This window comes from Girardinichthys multiradiatus, chromosome 1, assembly GCF_021462225.1.
Source record: "Girardinichthys multiradiatus isolate DD_20200921_A chromosome 1, DD_fGirMul_XY1, whole genome shotgun sequence".
NCBI lineage: Eukaryota > Metazoa > Chordata > Actinopteri > Cyprinodontiformes > Goodeidae > Girardinichthys > Girardinichthys multiradiatus.
Genome location: NC_061794.1, coordinates 2048345 through 2071167, shown reverse-complemented (window position 1 = coordinate 2071167; position 22823 = coordinate 2048345). Strand labels below are relative to the sequence as shown.

Sequence of the window (22823 nt, the reverse complement as noted above, 5' to 3'; positions counted from 1 at the left end):
TTCAGACGGGGGACTGTTTGTCATGGCTGGGGTTTGAAGGTTAGGGTGCGGGGGGAGGCTTGGGGTCTTTTCACACCCCCGTTTGCTGTTTGCCGTCTGGGGTCAGAGGCCAGGAGAGGGAGCTGGCCTTCTGGTTGGGATCTGGGTTGGGGTTAGGGTCTTGGGGGTTGTCTGGTGCTGGGGCTAGCTTTTCGGCCTTCATGGGATTGTTTGGCTTGCCTTGGATCTCGGTCCCTGGCTTCGGTGGCTTTGTCACGTTACACACATTTTCCTGCCTACCATATTAGGACATGTTCCGGTCTCACAGCTGCATTCCGTATCTACTGATATTAGCAGGGAGTAACTCTGTAGTTGCATTATCACTAATTTTCCCACACATGCAGTTCTTCAGTATTTTCTGCTTCATCACACTCAAGGCCAAGTTTGTGCAACAACACTGCTGCAAGCTACTAACACAGACTTATACATTTTATTTCCCACACAGGTTATGAACATAATAATAATTAATGCACACACATAATATATCTCCACAATTTCCCCCTTTTGAAGTCACCTATGTGACTTCACCACTACTTGGAGATGCTAAATAAAAGATTTTTACAATCATTACAACCTGTGGAGCAGAAGGAAATGTTTGTCATCATGCTTTTTGACCCTGCCTCCAATGCCACGCCATGTGCCCAGGGACTATTGCCTGTCGGGCCTTTGTAGCCCCAAGGATGCTTACAACCTTCTAAATCTTGACGGAGTCGTGACCCCTCTAAATGGAGGGTGTCGATCCGTGCTTTATTCCATAGTCTTTCAAATTTTGTCAATTCCACCGTCCTTCTGTTCCCTAGACAGTAAATAATTAGCACCCTAAAACCTTTTCACACCCTAACAAGTTTTCGCACCCTAGACAGTAATACATATCATACGCCCTGCAAATTACACTTACGGGTTAATCTTTGTCCTCCTCCTCGTTAGCATCCACAGGTAACCATAATAGCTACAAAAACAGCAATGGAAATAAACAATGACATAATCAACCCTTTCCAGTGTCCAAACATGCCCATCATCCAGTCTTCTAACGGATTGTCTATTCCTGAGTGCTATAGTGGTTGAAAGTGTTTTTAACCCTTCTAAAGCTTTTGAGACGGAACCATCAGGTGCAGTGTTGTTGGGAATAAAATGCAACACATATCCCCAAACATCGAACAGACGCCCCTTTTTCTGCTAACAACATATCTAATGCCATTCGGTTTTGCACAGCCATGAGGGAGGTTGGTGCCAATTGTTCGGAAAGGCCTTCTACTGCATCCCTTGTTAAGTTAGCTAGACGTAAAACATTGTAATGGATGTAGTTGATGCGGTCTACGTTCTTATTTGGAGTAACATGGAACAAAGCTGTTATAATGGGGATGTTTTCAAAGCCTGCTGAGACTTGATCCACTAATTTATATTCATTAGGTACGCCTTGAGGAACTCCTATTGCATCAATGTAAGTGGGTGAGTTTTTGCTTAAGTCAAAGGTGTTTGCACTCCGTTTTATGATATGTCTACGCCTTCTCCTAGTTAAAGCTGTGCTTTGGGCGTGTGTTGAAGGAAGATACTTAAGGTTTCTTCCTAACAAGAGGAGAGGTGCCTGCAACCTAACCATGGCACACACTTCAATAATATTATTTTGGATCCTAGTCAGAAGGTGGTGTCCTCCACAATAATAATAAAGTCTTGATCTTGCCCAAGGACCTATCACTGAGCCTGACAGAGTGGAGTTGCACCAATCGCGAGGAATTTCCCCAACATTCACCTGCAGGGTTTTGGAGGTGAAGTTAAAGTATGTGCCATTTTTCCGTAGAGGGGTAAAAGGGCCAGCCCTGGTTTTGTTGGCAATGGGTGGAGCGCTGCGTGTTGATACTTTATTGTCTGGATGACTGGAGCATGCTTGGAAAGGCAGTTCAAAGAACAATCCAAAAATCAATGTAACAATGAAGAATGCTAAAACACCTATACCTACCATGACCCAACCCTTAAGGGGCCTGGGTCCTAGATTTTCACCTCCCATTCGTTTCGAAGGTACCCGCAACGGAAGATGAGGATTAACAATATGGTGAAACACAAAATACTTTTTATTATTATTCTTTAAAGTTCAGAGTGTTCAGTTCAGTTCTCGGTGGGAGAGCAGCTACGACCACCAGTGAAAGAGAGGAAAGCTCAATCACATCCGCCTCTTCTGTGTGATGTCCTGGTCTTCACTCACAGGTATAGACTGACCTGGAGCTAAGTGGTCTCACCAGGGGATTATTCTGCCCCTATTTGGTGGGACCACTGATTTAACGGTGCACCTAAGATGTAGACTAACCTTTAGGTGTAAATGAACGCTTTCTCACCCTAGGGGATTATTCTGCCCCTTGAATTGGGTGAGAAAGATCTTCTGGTGTGCTGGTGTTGTCCCTTAGGTTCTGCTGGACCTCTGGCAGCGATCTCTGTGGTGCCTCTGCTGTTGCACACTGGCTCCAAAGATACCACGTGTCTCCTTTGCCCTTGACCCTCACCGCATGTGAGGTTCTCTCTGTGACCTGGAATGGACCCGTCCACCTGGGCTCTGACCACTTCCTTTTGATCACCTTCAGCAGGATCCACTCAGCTTCGGACGTGGTTGGCTGAGGTCCCTCGGTTGGTTTCTCTGGAACCTGTTTTGAGAACTCTGTAACCAAAACTAAGTTGGGGACTGAGGTGTCCTGCCAGTCCCCAGCTGCCAGAGAGCGCTTTACCACTCCTCTCAATTCCTTAGCTTGATACTCAGGATGCAAAGAAAGAGAAACATGAGGAACAGCTTCATCTGACAGCAAATACTATTCTGCTTGGTCAGGTGTTAAATCAACTGTTGCAGCCACACCCTCAAGAGCCACATAAACATTTTTGGATGAAATAAACCATGTCCTACCTTCTACTGTTTCATTAAACAAATCCTGGTACCATTCAGTGTGACAACGGTTGTAGAACAGAGTGACATGGGGCGGGTCAGGCTGAGAGGTGTAGGGGCAGAGACTTTGAATCCAGGGTTTCCACAGCTGACAAACCGAGATGCTGCTTGGAGGTTCGGTCAACAGTGTCTAGTAGATGTCAGCATATGTCTCTGCAACTGGCTATAAAAATATTGTCCATGCTGAAGCATTTGTCCACATGCCAAAGAGGAACCATCTGGAAAAGTTATCGTTAACCCATCAGTACCACACAACACTGATGCTCCCAGCTTCACTAATAAGTCTCTGCCCAGCAAATTAGCAGGTGTGCTGGGTGAACACACTAAAGGGTGAGTTACTCTCTGAGTCCCAATCTGAACAGGAAGAATTTATGCAGCCCCTGAGAAGCCCATCACAGAAACAGTCTTTGTAGAGAGCAGTGGTTTAGGAGGTTGCTGTGTTATGGTGGAATAAGTAGCTCCAGTGTCCACTCAAAAATTCAGACAGTTCTCTCCCACCTTTGCAGGCAACGTGGGATCTGCTGTGCCCACGCTGCACAGTTGTAGCACACATCTCCCAGTGCCCTGCTGCTTCCACCCCTTCCTCTGGGTGCTCCACACCATCCACCGCGACCAGCCGACCACCAACATGCCATCTGCCTCCACGACCGGGGACACTGTACCTGTAATTATTCAAATGGATAGGGTGGAGGAGGGGGTAACCCCCTCCTTTCCACTGATCAGTCATAGACATAGGGGTGTGTGCTGCTGGAGGAACAGGTAGAGCTGCAGCTAACATTACATATTCAGTTATATCATTTTTTTCTTATTTAAATTTCTCTTTGGCCTCTTGCAGCTGCAATTTAAGGAGCTGATTCTGTAGCTGCTCTTTCTCCTCTTTTCTTTTTTCTCCGCCTCCTGAGCTATTGTTTTCCTTAATCTTTAACTGAACCCCTAATAATTTAGAACTTAGTTCTATTAGTTTATTTATAAAATGAGTTCCATTATCTGACCTTATAATCTGTGGGATACCATATGTGGGGAAGAAATGTGTAACTAGGTTAATCTATTACCATTAGACAATACTTCTTCCCCCGTGTTTGCAACAAATTATGCATGATCTGCAAAAAATTCTTTGCATAGTCAGAAATATTTATAGTGTAGGATTAATGCTTTACCAGATGTAACATATTCCCCCTTTGACACATGGGTCTTCCCCATGTGTCACTGTATCCGCTGTCCTTATTACATTTAAAATAAAAAATAAAAACTCACTCACTGATGAACACAAAAAATGAAGGGCATATTATATCTTATAATCTCAGTTTATCTTACCCAGTTTTATAGATACAACATACAGTTTCAGTCAGCTTTGTATTTAGTTCAAGTAACTAAAGTTTGTTTCAATTAACTCAAGTTTTCTCTATTTCAGTCCAATCCAGTAATTCTGTTAAGGTTCATTTCATCTTATGTTAAGTTTGAGTCTAATTCAATCATTTTGAACCTGACTGGAAAAAGTCTAAACGTCTGTTAAAATCTTTTCGTTTTACCATAGAGAACTGACCTAATATTATTATGGTATGTTGAGGACTCTAATTTTTTACATAACATGAAACAGACATTTATTTCACAAAAACAGAAAGTCAAACACAGACATTTGGCCACATGAAAGTTTAAATACCCTGTTTGTAAAAGAATTGTGAAAAATTGAAGACGGGTCTATGAACTTTCCTATGGTCATCAGTATTTTTAATACAGGTAGAACTTTTGCTATCTTTATATGATTTTTCAGAAAAGATTCTGGAAACCTTATTAAAATATAAGTTTGGCAAAGATCATCAGAACATCAGACCGTTTATTAGCGCTTTTAAAGTCCCTCAAAGATGCATTACAATGAAATCAGTCATTCCCATTCACACACATTCACACACTACTTACTTATTTCTCTGTCAGAGTCATTTTATTTGCAAAAATTTGAACATAAATAGACTTCTATTATACTTAAAATGTACATCGTTTCCTCATAACCCCTTTTGTTTCCACTAGGTCTGTTTTGAACGCTTCAATTCTTTTTTATACACCAAGAATCAATAAGGTGGTCTTAGTGGGGTCCACCTTAAAGGTATTGTCTGTTGGGTGTCATGTTATCATTGTCAGGTCAGTGAGGTTCATATATGTCAGTCGCCACGCTCAGCAATAAAAGGACTTCAACCTTTTTGACCTTTAACCCAGGGGACTTCAACCCCTGGTCTCATCTCAGATTTTTCATATCTGACTCCATTTTAACACATTCAGTTAATGCACAGTCTTTAACAGTTTTACAGAGTAATAACATTCAGAACCGCTGACACCCTGGTAAATAATTTAGCCTATACATAAATTCAATCGGCAGACTTTGATACAATAGGCACTGCCTACCTTTTGATGACATGTGGGTGCCCTGGATGTCAGAGGTTCATCTGTCACACTCTCTCTTTGTCCAAATTCCCTGATTCAGCCGTGAATCACGTCGGGGTCACCAATTGTTGAAGCACCCTCCCAAGGGGTGTTCTGCGTGTTCGTTTATTCACCGTAAGCTGAAAGAATTCACAAGACATTATAATAAATCACACGGAGACAGCTGTATGTTATTCAAATACCTGGACCAGGAAAGCTCTCGCATGTGGTAACACAACACACACCGAGACGACTTCAGAGCTTCTCCCTGGGGCCATTGCTTTTATTGAAACACACATGAAAATGAACAGCCCCTGTTTACAGTTTGTTTTCACACATATAGTCACGTTACACACATTTTCCTGCCTACCATATTAGGACATGTTCCGGTCTCACAGCTGCATCTCGTATCTACTGATATAGCCCAAATATTATTAGGTATTGCTCCTAATAAACAGTTGCATGGTAGATCGAGTACAAAATAACAAGTCGAATGCAATAAAATGATTTTACTGATACATGCACATTGTGAAGGTCCAGCAAGGCCCGGCTGTGTTGTACTTTACTTTGTGTGACACTGGTCCTTTACCCTTTCATACCTGTTGTAATAAGAATGTAGAGTGCATAGTGCTATTATCAATAGAGAAATAGAAATAATGCAGATGATAAAAGCACAATATCAATAAATGGATGATAAACTATGTCAAATAATGCATTTATTTGTTTTGCCACTTTATTAATTTTAATGCATTATAGTTTATTAGTTCAATATTAATCATAACTATCACAAAACTGCCACATTTTCCTATATATTGTTCATCCAATTATCTTTACTACATAATCTGATGGCAGATACATAATGTCAGGGTCGAAGCCTGTACCTTTTAAAGTTAGTTTCCAAAAGTCTCCATTTTTGTTCAGCTTTTGAGGGAGTTGGTGTGTCAGTTAACTTTTCACAGTATTCTAATCTTCTGAGACACTGAGTTTTGGGTGTTCTTTACTTGTAAGTCATAGTATTCAAAATTACGATAAACGAAGGCTTGGAATATATCACTCAATGTGCAATTAATTTGTATGAGTTTTACTTTCTGAGATGACTGGCAAAAAATATTGCATTTTATGCATTATTCAATTTTTTTGGAATGTCCATGTATGTCTGTATTTATGTGGTGCATGCTCCATTTTGCATTACTTGCATGCAAGTAAATAAAATGGAGCAAGAGAAACAGTTAATGGAGGTTAGTTCCACTTTGAGGAACCAAGGGGGTCAAAACTTAATTATTAAAACATTTCTTTTGATCAAGGTCTTTTTAGTGAGCAGATTCTGTATTTTACAACAGTTACAATGGCATTGACTAACATTTTCTCTCGCTTGCATCCAGGATCTCGTTCTTTCGGTCATGACCCAAAGCTCATGGCCATAGGTGAGGGTAGCAACGTAGATCGACCGGTAAATCGAGAGCTTTGCTTTTTGGTTCTCTTCACCACAACGTCTCCACCACGTCTGTTGATCTCCCGCTCCATTCTCCCCTCACTCGTGAACAAGACACAAAATACTTGGGGTCTTGTTCGGCCCATAGGCTGAAACGGCAGACAGAGACCTGTTCCCAACCCAAAGGTGCAGGGATGCGACCCCCTCATCCACTGGAGTAAACCCCAACACGAGACAGCTAAGCTGGGGGGTAAAAAGCAAACCCACACCAGTTTGCCGCCTCTCCCCGCTGGCCACTCCAGAGTAGAAGAGGGTCCAGCCTCTCTCGAGGAGCTGGGGTCAAGAGCCCACGCTGTGCATGGAGGTGAGCCCGACTATTTCTAGTCAATATCTCTCGACCTCCCGCACAAGCATTGGCTCCATCCCCCTCAGCGAAGGTGCCATTCCACGTCCCTAGAGCCAACCTAAGCATCCCTAAATGGGGCCGACGAGGTCTCCACCTTCATCCGCTGCCTGATTATCTTTGCACCAGTCCCTCATGGTTCCCACTGCAGGTGGTGGGCCCACTGGGGGATGGCCTCACGTCTCTCGTTTGAGCATTAATAAACATACTTATACATAAGCATATGCATACATATACACATAAACACACCTACCCCCTTTTAAACAGAATAAAATAAAAAGAGTTGAACAATATTGTGTGTGTCTAGGTTTCCAAAATTCTTCTTTGGGCCAAAAGTGTGCAGAAAGCAATCGGATGCGGTTTTACAATACTTAGTGCCTCACTCATGACGATCTGAATACAACTTACTTTGCAAGCATAGAGCAGTTAAAATGTTCATATCATTTTGCAGAGCAGCCAGAAATAATAAGTGAGAGATGATGATGGTGGCTGTGGCTCAGGTAATAGGAGTTTGTCCTGTAAAAGGTGGGTTGCCGGTTCGAACCTCAATCGTTGTGTCCTCGGGCAAGACACTTCACCCAACTTGCCTGCTGATGGTGCTCAGAGGGCTCGGTGGCGCCTGTGTATGGCAGCCTCACTTCTGTTAGTTTTCCCCAGGGCAGCTGTGGCTACATTGTAGCTTACCAATGTCAGAGTGTGAATGAATGGGTTAATGACTGATTGTAGTGTAAAGTGCTTTGGGGTCTCTAGGGACTTGATAAAGTTCTATAACAAGTTCAGGCCTTTTACCATTCACCATGAGGAAAGATAAGTAAAGCGATAGACATAAAAGTCAAGAGAACCCATTTGATTATTTTTCCGCCAGCACTCAAAGGGTAAAAATGTATTTTTTCAGTACCGCCCTAATCAGACAAGTCAAAGAACAATTCCAAACCATCTGTTATGATACTATGATTGATTGTGATAATCATAGTGAGATTAAAAGGGTTTATTCATAGCATAATATAGGTTAAACATAATTTCAGTTTGTGATTTGAGTACATAATATTGCACCACAGCAGAAACCGTTTATCTTGTAGCTATTCTGTTGATAATGTGTGCAGACGTGTGTTCAAAGTGGGCCCAGTTCAACTCTGTTCTGTCGTTTGTGTTAATTCGCTGGTGGTTGCCTGGGATGGTACCAAATTCCCTGCCTGGATTATTATTCCAGTCCGCCCCTGCTGAAGAGGTCTCTGATAACATGAGGGGGCTATTTGGTTTGTACCTAACCAACAGGACCAAATTGGTACTTTCCAGACAATCAGCAAGATTTTAAATACTACCCTTTGACAAATAGGAAGCCCCTGAAGTAATTCAAAGACTGATGTAATGTAATAATTTTCCTAGTGTTGGGTGAGACTCTGGCAGCAGCATTTTGGATGACCTGCAGCTGCCTGATTTTAAGTTTTTTCCCCCATAGTGTGTAATTCCTTTTTGATTTGTACCTTAAATTGTTAAGATCAAAAACAATGATTTATGTCTTTTCTGCATTTAATTGGAGGACATTCTGGTCTGTCCTCTCATTAACATTGTGGACACATGAGGTTGTATGTCATCAGCACAGATCTTATAGGAGACGTAGGGGGTGCATCTGCTGAGCTGTTGCCAACAACTTCATGTTCTACTTCTAAAGATGATACACTTGGCCCTGTCTTTCACTGTTGAACCCTGTCTCTGTTCTAGACATAGCAATTGGCTGAGCTTTTGCTGCTACTAACTACAGGTCCTTCTCAAAATATTAGCATATTGTGATAAAGTTCATTATTTTCCATAATGTCATGATGAAAATTTAACATTCATATATTTTAGATTCATTGCACACTAACTGAAATATTTCAGGTCTTTTATTATCTTAATACGGATGATTGTGGCATACAGCTCATGAAAACCCAAAATTCCTATCTCACAAAATTAGCATATTTCATCCGACCAATAAAATAAAAGTGTTTTTAATACAAAAAACGTCAACCTTCAAATAATCATGTACAGTTATGCACTCAATACTTGGTCGGGAATCCTTTCGCAGAAATGACTGCTTCAGTGCGGCGTGGCATGGAGGCAATCAGCCTGTGGCACTGCTGAGGTCTTATGGAGGCCTAGGATGCTTCGATAGCGGCCTTTAGCTCATCCAGAGTGTTGGGTCATGAGTCTCTCAACGTTCTCTTCACAATATCCCACAGATTCTCTATGGGGTTCAGGTCAGGAGAGTTGGCAGGCCAATTGAGTACAGTGATACCATGGTCAGTAAACCATTTACCAGTGGTTTTGGCACTGTGAGCAGGTGCCAGGTCATGCTGAAAAATGAAATCTTGATCTCCATAAAGCTTTTCAGCAGATGGAAGCATGAAGTGCTCCAAAATCTCCTGATAGCTAGCTGCATTGACCCTGCCCTTGATAAAACACAGTGGACCAACACCAGCAGCTGACACGGCACCCCAGACCATCACTGACTGTGGGTACTTGACACTGGACTTCTGGCATTTTGGCATTTCCTTCTCCCCAGTCTTCCTCCAGACTCTGGCACCTTGATTTCCGAATGACATGCAGAATTTGCTTTCATCCAAAAAAAGTACTTTGGACCACTGAGCAACAGTCCAGTGCTGCTTCTCTGTAGCCCAGGTCAGGCGCTTCTGCCGCTGTTTCTGGTTCAAAAGTGGCTTGACCTGGGGAATGCGTCACCTGTAGCCCATTTACTGCACACGCCTGTGCACGGTGGCTCTGGATGTTTCTACTCCAGACTCAGTCCACTGCTTCCGCAGGTCCCCCAAGGTCTGGAATCGGCCCTTCTCCACAATCTTCCTCAGGGTCCGGTCACCTCTTCTCGTTGTGCAGCGTTTTCTGCCACACCTTTTCCTTCCCACAGACTTCTCACTGAGGTGCTTTGATACAGCACTCTGGGAACAGCCTATTCGTTCAGAAATTTCTTTCTGTGTCTTACCCTCTTGCTTGAGGGTGTCAATAGTGGCCTTCTGGACAGCAGTCAGGTCGGCAGTCTTACCCATGATTGGGGTTTTGAGTGATGAACCAGGCTGGGAGTTTTAAAGGCCTCAGGAATCTTTTGCAGGTGTTTAGAGTTAACTCGTTGATTCAGATGATTAGGTTCATAGCTTGTTTAGAGACCCTTTTAATGATATGCTAATTTTGTGAGATAGGAATTTTGGGTTTTCATGAGCTGTATGCCAAAATCATCCGTATTAAGACAATAAAAGACCTGAAATATTTCAGTTAGGGTGCAATGAATCTAAAATATATGAATGTTAAATTTTCATCATGACATTATGGAAAATAATGAACTTTATCACAATATGCTAATATTTTGAGAAGGACCTGTATATGTGCTCGCTTACCCTATAGACTTCAAAACTGGCTCAGAGCTTATTTGCTAGGCTGTGTTTCTCTTCTAGATAAAACCACTAAAAGAGCTACTACTGCCATTAAGGCTTTATATTGTAGATTTACAAACTGATCATATTCTTGAGACATTGGCGGTACTCTGGGAAAGAAATGCGTTACATTTTCTGATAGTTAAGCAAAAAAGAAAAGCAACCAATATATTGGATGCTTTTCGATTTCCTATATTTTTTCAATTTAAATTTTTGTTTTATTCGAAAATTTGAACTATCTTCTGTTAGTATTTGTCCAAAAACTGTTTCTTTTTGTTTTTCTAAAAAATAATGACGCAAACAAAATGAAAAGTAAGGAATACACTTAGCTATGAATAAAGGTAACTGCTCTAGCAGCCTTTAATTTCTCAAAAACTAAAGTAAATCAACATTTGTTATATTTTAAAAACCACAACACGGCGTTGTTGGTGCAGGGATTAAGCGCGCCACCCGTATACAGAGGCTTTAGCCCTCGAAGTGGCCGTCCCGGGTTCGAGGCCCGGGCAACATTTGCCATATGTCTTCCCCCTCTCTCCACCCCCATTTACTGTCCAGCTACTTTCAACAAAAATACTGGAAAAATAATGGGCACTAGTCCCGCAAAATAAATAAATAAATAAAAACAACAAAGGAAAGTTGAGCAAAGAAATCCAAATAACTAAAACTCAATATTTTAGTTATCTGATTCAATGGAAACAAATCCCTTTTAAATATGTTGTTAAAGCCCCAGTTGTCTAAAGAATCCAGTTATGGTCTTCTATTGAAAACTATCAAGTCTCCTTTTATTTATAACATTCGCTACCTTTAACAGTAGGTAGCAGTCCTCATTGGTCTATTGCTCTTTTCATTCTTTCTAATTGGCTGAACAATATTTATGAGGTCAAATGACACACAATCAACATTATTCTGATGAGTGTGCCCATTTTCAAAGCTGTATGTGAAACTGGTCCAAGTTGTTGCAGATTAGAGGAAATATTTTAAAAACATGTTTGGTTTTTTTTTCACTATCACAGCCTCTGACATACAGTACAGACCAAAAGTTTGGACACACCTTCTCATTCAAAGAGTTGTCTTTATTTTCATGACTATGAATATTGTAGCTTCACACTGAATGCATCCAAACTATGAATTAACACTGGCTCACATGAGGACCACCCCAGGAAAGGAAGACCATGAGTCACCTCTGCTGCGGACAATAAGTTCATCCGAGTCACCAGCCTCAGAAATCGCAGGTTAACAGCAGCTCAGATTACAGTACAGGTCAATGCCACACAGAGTTCTAGCAGCAGACACATCTCTAGAACAACTGTTAAGAGGAGACTGTGAATCAGCCCTTCATGGTAAAATAGCAGCTAGGAAACCACTGCTGAGGACAGGCAACAAGCAGAAGAGACTTGTTTGGGCTAAAGAACACAAGGAATGGACATTAGACCAGTGTAAATTTGTGCTTTGGTCTGATGAGTCCAAGTTTGAGATCTTTGGTTCCAACCACCGTGTCTTTGTGCGGTGCAGAAGAGGTGAACGGATGGACTCTACATGTCTGGTTCCCACTGTGAAGCTTGGAGGAGGAGGTGTGATGGTGTGGGGGTGCTTTGCTGGTGACACTGTTGGGAATTTATTCAAAATTGAAGGCATGCTGAACCAGCATGGCTACCACAGCATCTTGCAGCGGCATGCTATTCCATCCGGTTTGCGTTTAGTTGGACCATCATTTATTTTTCAACAGGACAATGACACCAAACACACCTCCAGGCTGTGTAAGGGCTATTTGACCAAGAAGGAGAGTGATGGGTTGCTGCGCCAGATGACCTGGCCTCCACAGTCACCGGACCTGAACCCAATCGAGATGGTTTGGGGTGAACTGGACCGCAGAGTGAATGCAAAAGGGCCAACAAGTGCATCTCTGGGAACTCCTTCAAGACTGTTGGAAAACCATTTCAGGTGACTACCTCTTGATGCTCATCAACAGAATGCCAAGAGTGTGCGGAGCAGTAATCAAAGCAAAAGGTGGCTACTTTGAAGAATCTAGAATATAAGACATATTTTCAGTTGTTTCACACTTGTTTTGTTCAGTATATAATTCCAAATGTGTTAATTCATAGTTTTGATGCCTTCAGTGTGAAGCTACAATATTCATAATCATGAAAATAAAGAAAACTCTTTAAATGAGAAGGTGTGTCCAAACTTTTGGTCTGTACTGTATATGTGGAATTTTGTGAGTTTTGGTAATGTTTCACAGCAGCAATGTTAAAAAGAGAGAAATGGCAGAAGAAAAAAAACTTGCTTTCCACTAAGCTCTTTTGTCTGCCTCCGGTGCTCAGACCTAAAAAAAAAACTACAGACAAAAGAGGTAATTGCAGACATTTAAAATTATTCACATAAAATGAGTTTAAGTTGGAAGAAGACAATGAGGTGAAATGTTTTATTCTGAGCTCTGCTGCTGAGTAAGACTTTTTAAATATTTTTTGTAATCCAAAACTTGCTAGCAATATGGTTGCCATGTGTTTTGGGGGTTGGTTGAGCATTCTGACACCCAAATATATGATCTCAAAGACAAAAAAAAGGAAACTATGACCTTTTTAAATATGAAAGTACTGGTTATGTTAGTGCACAAATCTTACTACCCAGTTTTTAGCTTCAATGTTTAAATTTTAAAACAAAATGTCATGTGATAGTAATTTTCCTCCCTCTGCTAAATAAAGTTAACAGACTGCAATTTCTAAAGTAAATTGATAAAATTGTTTTTAGTAATACCTATTTTTTTTTTGACTTCTTGTACCATACCATGTTATGTTAGGCACAAGGTATGATTTGAAGATTAAGTGAAGGTTTGTCTTTTTTGTGTTTTTGTTTTTCAGGTTTGTAAAGATGGACTGTCTTGGTGACTCTGCGGCTGGGACTTTGTGTTTAGATCTTCTCAGTCCTAAAATAGACTGAAGGGCAGCACTACAGCCATTCTCAATGAACACATAAACTGTGCCTTCTAAAGCTTCTCATCACTGCAGCCCTTTTGGGGTTGGTATGGCATATTCTGTAACAGAATTCAAGTTCTGGATAAAGGCTTTCCCCATTAACAGTAATACAATCATTTGGCATTCCTGCAGAAGAACAGAAACTTTAAAGTTAAGAGGATAACCACAACGCAGGAGACTACTGGTCCTTTCACCCCATGACTCTTGTTCATTTCTGCTCAGGCTCTTGGTCAGCATCCATGTTTAGCTGCAGAGCCACCAATTTCCAAATTATTAGAACATGTTTCACCAGGATCATCTGAAAGACCAGCTTTATGACAACCTCCCAGCCAGTAGGCAGCTCTTCCTGTGCCAGGATTGTGGAAAGCAGTACAACACTCAATTGGGTTACAGACGCCACCTCGTGGCCTCCCACAGCACTGCAGCAGGCCAGCACTGCATGAAGGAGTCTCACACCATGTTGGAAAACCTTGGTGAACATATTGACAGGTCTCTTTCAACAGAGGGCATCGGTAATGTGACATTAAGAGAGAGGAAGTACTCATGTGAACGATGCGACCGGCGGTTTTATACCCGTAAAGATGTACGCCGTCATGCTGTGGTGCATACTGGACGCCGTGACTTCCTGTGCCCATGCTGTGCACAACGCTTTGGCCGCAGAGACCACCTGACTCGCCACCTGAAAAAGAGCCATGCCCAAGAATCTGGGTTGATTCCACCATCTACTTCAAGCACTCATGTAGCTGCTCAGACCTCAACAAACCCTTCTCCGCTCAAAGAAGAGCCCAGCCCAGAGCCATCTATAACAAATTCTCTCTCTAAGGATCCCACTGAAGTTTTTGCCAGGGAAATGAGCACTTCCTACAACTTTCCAAACCTGATCCCTACTATGGGTCGTCCTCATGGACTTATGCAGGGGTCCTTGTCCTCAAGCATGGGTATGGGTCATCATCTGACCACACATTCTTCCCATCCACACCACCATGGTTTTCTGCCACCAGCAACATCACAGCAGCAGCCCTATGGCAACATGTCACAATACCAGTGCGGGTCTACCTCCTATCCTCGCTCTGAAATGGAAAGTATCCTGCTTGACTGTCAGACTGTTTCTTCATCTCAACATAGTACTGTAAATCCCTCCATTTCTGCATCCCCACAGAAGGAAACTTTGGTTGATGGGGGGGATGTTAGCGGTGAAACCCATCCGCTTCCTAGGAGCCCTTCCATCTCTACAAATGAGTTGCCGTGCAACACTAACATGGAGCTTGGATCGCTGCTTAGCTTCTTGCCTTTCAGCTTACCACCTTACAACCCTCACATGGGGTTAGTGAGGAGTTACCCACCTGCCCACTCACCAACTTCTTCTCCATCTTCTTCGTCTGGGCTTTCCTCACAGGCTCCAGGACCTTTCACTTTTTTCCAGTCACCCCAGGCTCACGCACCACATGGCTCAGGGGTTTTTAACCACAGCCAGCTACCTCAGTCATATAGTCCTGCTGTAAGCAATTCCAGCTCCCTACCTCACTATTACCAGGCTTTTCAGCAGTAAACAGCTCTGTTTCTCAGATTAAGTATTATCACCATATGCACTTGTTGTACATAATATGATAAAAGAAGAATAGTATATTGTTTGAAAGCAAGCATCTAAGCAACAAGTCACCTCATTAGTATTACCTCATAACTGAAAATGTTTGAACGTTTTAGAAAATTCAGATAAGATTCACACCGCAAGAGTTTGCCACACTTATTTCTCAACCCTGACAACGCTGTTATTCGTCTATCATGGAATACGTTTAAAGAGTTTAAATGCAGATATATATCCTCTTCTAAAAAGCTCGCCTTTTCTAGGGATGTTTTTTTCTTTCAACATTTGAGTGTTATTGGTCTTACACCTCTTCCTATTGACTGGGATAGGCCCCTGTCCCCCCTATGACCCTAAACAGGATTTGGTGGTTACAGGGAATGGTTGGATGCATGGCCTTGCTGAATTTCAGCAGATCCGATAAGATGTGACTGATGCATAAAAACAAAATTACCAAACATATTGTTAACCTCTATTTATGCTGTGAACTTAACTGGAATTCATAGTAGGCTTTATTCATCTATTGATAGGGGTTTGCAGGCAATAATTATTAACTGTAAAGTTAGACTGCTCTTAAAAAAAAACGTTACGTACGTTTTTCGTCAACTACATCATAGCTACAAAACAAAGCTACTTTTTCATTGACTAAGTTTTTTGCACTTAACTAATTTTTTCTAATGGTGTATTGCCAAATTATATGAGAATACAGGTCCTTCTCAAAATATTAGCATATTGTGATAAAGTTCATTATTTTCCATAATGTCATGATGAAAATTTAACATTCATATATTTTAGATTCATTGCACACTAACTGAAATATTTCAGGTCTTTTATTGTCTTAATACAGATGATTTTGGCATACAGCTCATGAAAACCCAAAATTCCTATCTCACAAAATTAGCATATCATTAAAAGGGTCTCTAAACGAGCTATGAACCAAATCATCTGAATCAACGAGTTAACTCTAAACACCTGCAAAAGATTCCTGAGGCCTTTAAAACTCCCAGCCTGGTTCATCACTCAAAACCCCAATCATGGGTAAGACTGCCGACCTGACTGCTGCCCAGAAGGCCACTATTGACACCCTCAAGCAAGAGGGTAAGACACAGAAAGAAATTTCTGAACGAATAGGCTGTTCCCAGAGTGCTGTATCAAGGCACCTCAGTGTGAAGTCTGTGGGAAGGAAAAAGTGTGGCAGAAAACGCTGCACAACGAGAAGAGGTGACCGGACTCTGAGGAAGATTGTGGAGAAGGGCCGATTCCAGACCTTGGGGGACCTGCGGAAGCAGTGGACTGAGTCTGGAGTAGAAACATCCAGAGCCACCGTGCACAGACGTGTGCAGGAAATGGGCTACAGGTGCCGCATTCCCCAGGTCAAGACACTTTTGAACCAGAAACAGCGGCAGAAACGCCTGACCTGGGCTACAGAGAAGCAGCACTGGACTGTTGCTCAGTGGTCCAAAGTACTTTTTTTGGATGAAAGCAAATTCTGCATGTCATTCGGAAATCAAGGTGCCAGAGTCTGGAGGAAGACTGGGGAGAAGGAAATGCCAAAATGCCAGAAGTCCAGTGTCAAGTACCCACAGTCAGTGATGGTCTGGGGTGCCGTGTCAGCTGCTGGTCTTGGTCCACTGCGTTTTATCAAGGGCAGGGTCAATGCAGCTAGCTATCAGGAGATTTTGGAGCACTTCATGCTTCCATCTGCTGAAAAGCTTTATGGAGATGAATATTTCATTTTTCAGCACAACCTGGCACCTGCTCACAGTGCCAAAACCACTGGTAAATGGTTTACTGACCATGGTATCACTGTGCTCAATTGGCCTGCCAACTCTCCTGACCTGAACCCCATAGAGAATCTGTGGGATATTGTGAAGAGAACGTTGAGAGACTCAAGACCCAACACTCTGGATGAGCTAAAGGCCGCTATCGAAGCATCCTGGGCCTCCATAAGACCTCAGCAGTGCCACAGGCTGATTGCCTCCATGCCACGCCGCACTGAAGCAGTCATTTCTGCGAAAGGATTCCCGACCAAGTATTGAGTGCATAACTGTACATGATTATTTGAAGGTTGACGTTGTTTGTATTAAAAGCACTTTTCTTTTATTGGTCGGATGAAATATGCTAATTTTGTGAGATAGGAATTTTGGGTTTTCATGAGCTGTATGCCAAAATCATCCGTATTAAGACAATAAAAGACCTGAAATATTTCAGTTAGTGTGCAATGAATCTAAAATATATGAATGTTAAATTTGCATCATTACATTATGGAAAATAATGAACTTTATCACAATATGCTAATATTTTGAGAAGGACCTGTAGAAGCCGCTACGGGAAAAATTGTGGACAGACTCTTCAGAGTATGTTGACCTGTCTGCATTATTGTGGATTCAGAAAGTTAAACGGTGATACTTGAAAATACATTGTTGCCGAAATATGCTTAATCATAGATTGAAAGAATCCTTTGATTCTGCAATCGGAACTTGTCTTAGTTTTCTGCTGGAATGATATTCAAGGTTATGAGTATGTGAGTTTTGGCAGCATTACCTTTAAAAGCAAATGTAAAAAATTAAAAATAACATTGGGAATATTTTCCAAATGAAATGGGTATCTAATGATCCACGCCGCTTTGTGTGGATAAATTAGACGATATTGAAAAGTGCATATATAGGAGGGAAGGTTAATTGTTCTCTATTGCACAGTGGCGCAGTTGGTAGCACTGTTGCCTTGCAGCAAGAAGGTCCTGGGTTCGATTCCCGGCCGGGGGTCTTTCTGCATGGAGTTTGCATGTTCTCCCCGTGCATGCGTGGGTTTTCACCGGGTACTCCGGCTTCCTCCCACAGTCCAAAGACCTGCCTGTTAGGTTAATTGGTAACTCTAAATTGCCCTTAGGTGTATGAATGAGTGTGTGCATGGTTGTTTGTGTGTTGCCCTGCGATGGACTGGCGACCTGTCCAGGGTGTACCCTGCCTCTCGCCCATAGACTGCTGGAGATAGGCACCAGCTCCCCTGCGACCCACTATGGAATAAGCGTTAGAAAATGACTGACTGACTGTATTATTTCCTAGATTTTTGGTTTGAGAGTCTTCATTTGGATTGCTATTCATTTCATAGGGTTGCGCCAAAATTGTCGTGCTCCAGGATCGTCACTTACAGTAGTTCCAAAAAAAAGATATCTCAAACAAAAATTGGTGTGTAGTTGTTCCGTTTTACTTACTTGTTGACTCTAAGTAATTTGTCTTATTACTATATTAAAACCTTTATGACAAAAGTCTCCCTATTGACTTTGACATGGTTGGTGCTCAACTAATGACCCCTAAAATTTTACACCATGCCTTCATTTAACAGAAACTAAACACAATGCAAGCCCAGAAGTATGTAGTGTTGTGAAAACCATTTTGACCAACTTCCACTGTAACACTTTAAGACAAAAGTTAATTCACAACTTCTCACTTCATGGATGACTTAAAGACCAGAAGGCACCCAGGTTCTCCATCTGCAACACAAGCCCAAATTCCACCTGTGGATGCATGGCATTTCATGTTTGTGCTGATTTGTGTTTGGTTTTCTTCAAACATGAATTTTGTGGCTTGTTCATACTTAACTCTGTAAAGCTAATTTATGGAGCCATATTCTTTTTTGAAAGATGCTTTCTCCTTCAACAGATCCTCACAAGCATACTTGTTCTGTGTTTTGTTTTCTACAATGACTAGTAACTTTTTACATGCTTAAAGAAGATCTGTCAAGTCTGAAATGGAATTGTGAAAATTTTTTGCTGTTTAAATTGGACTTACGATTATTTGGAAATGGCCTTTTAACCCATCCCAGATTGATAGGCAGCAATAGTTGCTTCTGTTAGGTCGCTGCTGATGTCCTTCCCTCACCTGTATGCTCTGTACCAGCAAACTGCCAAAAATACTGCTTTTTTTTAGTGGTGCTCGTGCTGATGCCGACCTGGTGAATAAATCCACCAGGTCAGCAGCACCTAGCTGCTTCTTAACTCCAGTGGACGCAGGAAGAATTGACTTTATTATTCACTACTTCTGCATAGTAGATTTGTTTTGTTAAGTAATGTTGTTCGTCTGAATTTGGCAAAAGTGTTAATATTTAGGACCTAGTAGGAACCAGAAAAGTTTTCCATTTATGTTCTAATTTGTTTAAACCTTAAATTTGAATGAATTCTGTGACTGTGTGTATACAGTGTGCATATATATGAGTACATTTATGTGAAAGTCTGAGAGACTAATTTCAATGGTCTACCTCTACCATGACATATTTTGATGTACAACGTTTTTATCATGGATGATGGAAATGTGTAAAGTACTTGTTAAAAGTTTGCTCACACCTCCTGATAAATATTTTCTGTATTTTGTTTTTTCTCTACATTATGGAGATATTGTGGATATGTAACAGTGATGAAAAAATAAGACATCCAAATAGCTTTTAGTAAACCTTTACTTTAACTGCACAGTCCTTACTTTCTCTCATCCTGTTTTCAAATGGTTCATCCCTGCAGTAATTTGTAAATTTTCTTAAAGGAGAACCCAGGTTTGGCCAGCATTTGTTTGGAGTTTTTCTTTTAGTTTGCTGTCCAATTTATCCCAACGATCTTTTTTTCTTCTCCTTTTCTTATTCTGCTGTTACTGCTGCTGCTTTTCCTAATCAGCGTTACCAACAAATGCCCTTTTCCCCTGGCTCTATTTAGGCCACACAGTTCCATTGTACTTGGTCTCTCTCTACTCTGCATGGAATCCATTGTGTTTCCATTGACTCACTAACGGCTGTAGTTGTGGCTTGAAGGCCCGCGTCCAGTCAGTGTAGTGTTGTGCTGCTATAAATGTTACCGTGTGATGATTTTTACAGTTAAGTTATCTGCGTGAAACGATAACAGAAAAAAAACAAAAAAACATAAATCAGCAAAATACAAATAATGTTTGTATTGTTGCATATGCAAGAATATCTTATATATGTTATTTTCATGTTTTAACAGAGCACAGCCCAGCCAGAACTAAAATAAGGCTCGGGGGTTTTGTTGACGTGAATAAGGTGTGGCAGGAGAAGCGGAGAGAAGAGACACCGCTGTCTGGACTTATGATTCATAGTTTGCCTAATGATGTCAACATTTTGTGGGTCTGAACAGCTGATTTTATGTTTGATTCGCTGATTTAGGTAGTTATTAAATTCAGCGATCCCTGCCTGCATGTAATTCCGAAAGCTGATGTGTCCTTTTTCTTTCCTTTTAGCCTTCAGGCATGGTTTATGATTTGTAAATTCAATGCAATTCAAAAATACTTTATTAATCCCAAAGGGAAATTAACAGTTGTTGTTATCTCATATTATGAGGGTTTCTTCAAAAAGCAGGAAGCCATCAGCCTTCCTGCTGATGGCTGTGGGCAGGAAGGATCTCCTGTAGCGGTCTGTCTTACAGCAGATCTGAAGAAGCCTCCGACTGAAGACGGGTTTGTTCAGGGTTCTCCATAATGTTCTTAATTTTATGAAGATTCCTTCTTTGCACAGTGATCTCGAGAGGAGTCCCCACAACAGAGCCAGCTTTCTTTATTAGCTCGGTGAGCATTTTCACGTTCCTGGCTCTGATGCTGCTACCCCAGCAGATGATGGCAGAAGAGATCATATTCTCAACAATAGACTTATAGAAGATATGCAGCATCTTGCTGTAAACACTAAAGAACCTAAGCTTCTTCAAGAAGTACAGTCTGCTCCGTCCCTTCTTGTAGACGGCTTCACAGTTGCATCTCCACTCCAGGCTGTTGTCCAGGTAAACACCAAGGTATTTATACTTCTCCACCACCTCCACGTCTTCTCCCATGATGGAAATAGTGTTTGATCTATTCCTGTTTCTCTTAAAATCTACAATCCTCTCCTTTGTTTTATTCACGTTCAAGATGAGATGAATGTTTCTACACCATGCCACAAAGTGGTCCACCAGTTCCCTGTACTCAGCTTCTTATCCATCTCTGATCCATCCTACGACTGCAGAATCATCTGCAGAGTATTTCTGGAGATGACAGGACTCTGTCTTGTACTTAAAGTCTGAGAGTGAAAAGGAATGGTGAAAGTACAGTTTCCTGAGGTGTTCCTCTGCTGCTGACTACCTGGTTTGACACACAACCCTTCAGTCTCACAAACTGTGGTCTGTTTGTCAGGTAGTCTTCCACCAAAACAGGTTGAGTTTTGTTAAATGACTGAAGAAGCCAAAGAACATGATCCTCACAGTGCTGCTGGCTTTGTCCAGATGACAGTGGGTTTGTTGAAGCAGGTGTAAGATGGCATCTTTAACCCCAGCTCCATGGTAATAAGCAAACTGAAGGGGGTATTGATAGTTTGTTTGCCTATTCAGGCGGCCCAGAAGGAGTCTCTCTAGGACCTTCATGATGTGGGATGTCAAGGCAACCGTCAGTGAAGAGCGATGGGTGAGTTTTCTTTGGTACCGGAACAAGACAGGAGGTCTTCCACAACACTGCAACCTTCTCCTGGGCCATGTTATGGTTGAAGAGGTGGTGCAGAATCCCACAGAGCTGCTCTGCATAGGCCTTAAGGACTCTTAGGGCTGACATGATATGGACCTGCAGCCTTATTCCGGTTCAGTCTTTGCAGTTTCGATTTGATCCAGTTCAGCCATTGTGATTCTTAATAATGATGTAGTCACTCTTGAGATTTGACTTTTCCCTGTACTACCTCTTAAAAAACTTCAACTTCTCCTGCTCCCATGGCCAATCAGTAAACAGCAGTCTGTTCACGTCACATATGGTCCCTACTCAGCCCCGATCATACCTGCTCAGGAACAGGGACCCAAAATGTAGATACTGGTAAGGTAAAAACGGTAATGGAAACGCTCGCAAAGCAGGCTGAGAGGAGTGGAGCCTCCCTAAATGGAGCTATTGGAAAAGGCACAAAAACATGAATCGACAGCTTTCCATAAGCAACTGAGAGGTGTATCCAAACTTTAACTGGTACTTGGTAATGTTACACTGTCCCTGCTGTGGGAGCAATGGGTGCATAGCTCAGTTAAACTGGTAGAATTTTTGTTTGTTTCTACCAGCTTCCGTATTTCATTTAACTTACTACCTCAGAATTGGAGGGGGCTGTCTTAGAAGAAATGCAGCAAAAATATCTTAAGTAGACTTATTTTTGTCACAAAAAATTAAATTTGTAGTTTTTATTTTTATTTTAGGTCAACCCATTGCTTGGAAGTTGTCTGCCTTTACAACTACATCTAAAAAATTTTATATTGTGAAAAATGTCAATATTTATTTTTCCTTTTATAAGAAAGTGACATATGTGTGTGTGTGTGTATATATACATATATATATGTATAATGTGTTACCATACACTCACGTGTATATATATACAGGTCCTTCTCAAAATATTAGCATATTGTGATAAAGTTCATTATTTTCCATAATGTCATGATGAAAATTTAACATTCATATATTTTAGATTCTTTGCACACTAACTGAAATATTTCAGGTCTTTTATTGTCTTAATACGGATGATTTTGGCATACAGCTCATGAAAACCCAAAATTCCTATCTCACAAAATTAGCATATTTCATCCGACCAATAAAAGAAAAGTGTTTTTAATACAAAAAACGTCAACCTTCAAATAATCATGTA

General features: G+C 41.4%; 1 protein-coding gene across 3 annotated transcripts in view; it reads left to right on the top strand.

The window, feature by feature from the left end:
* LOC124868799 (zinc finger protein PLAG1-like) overlaps window positions 1–15445 on the top strand; it is a 38370-nt gene extending 22925 nt beyond the window's left edge. For all 3 annotated transcript variants that reach the window (XM_047366398.1, XM_047366387.1, XM_047366406.1), the window contains one exon: window positions 13496–15445. In XM_047366398.1, coding sequence (XP_047222354.1) covers window positions 13890–15158 — 1269 coding nt within the window. In that variant the 5' untranslated portion in view covers window positions 13496–13889 and the 3' untranslated portion in view covers window positions 15159–15445. The remainder of the gene's footprint in view (window positions 1–13495) is intronic.
* Window positions 15446–22823: the final 7378 nt, after the last annotated feature.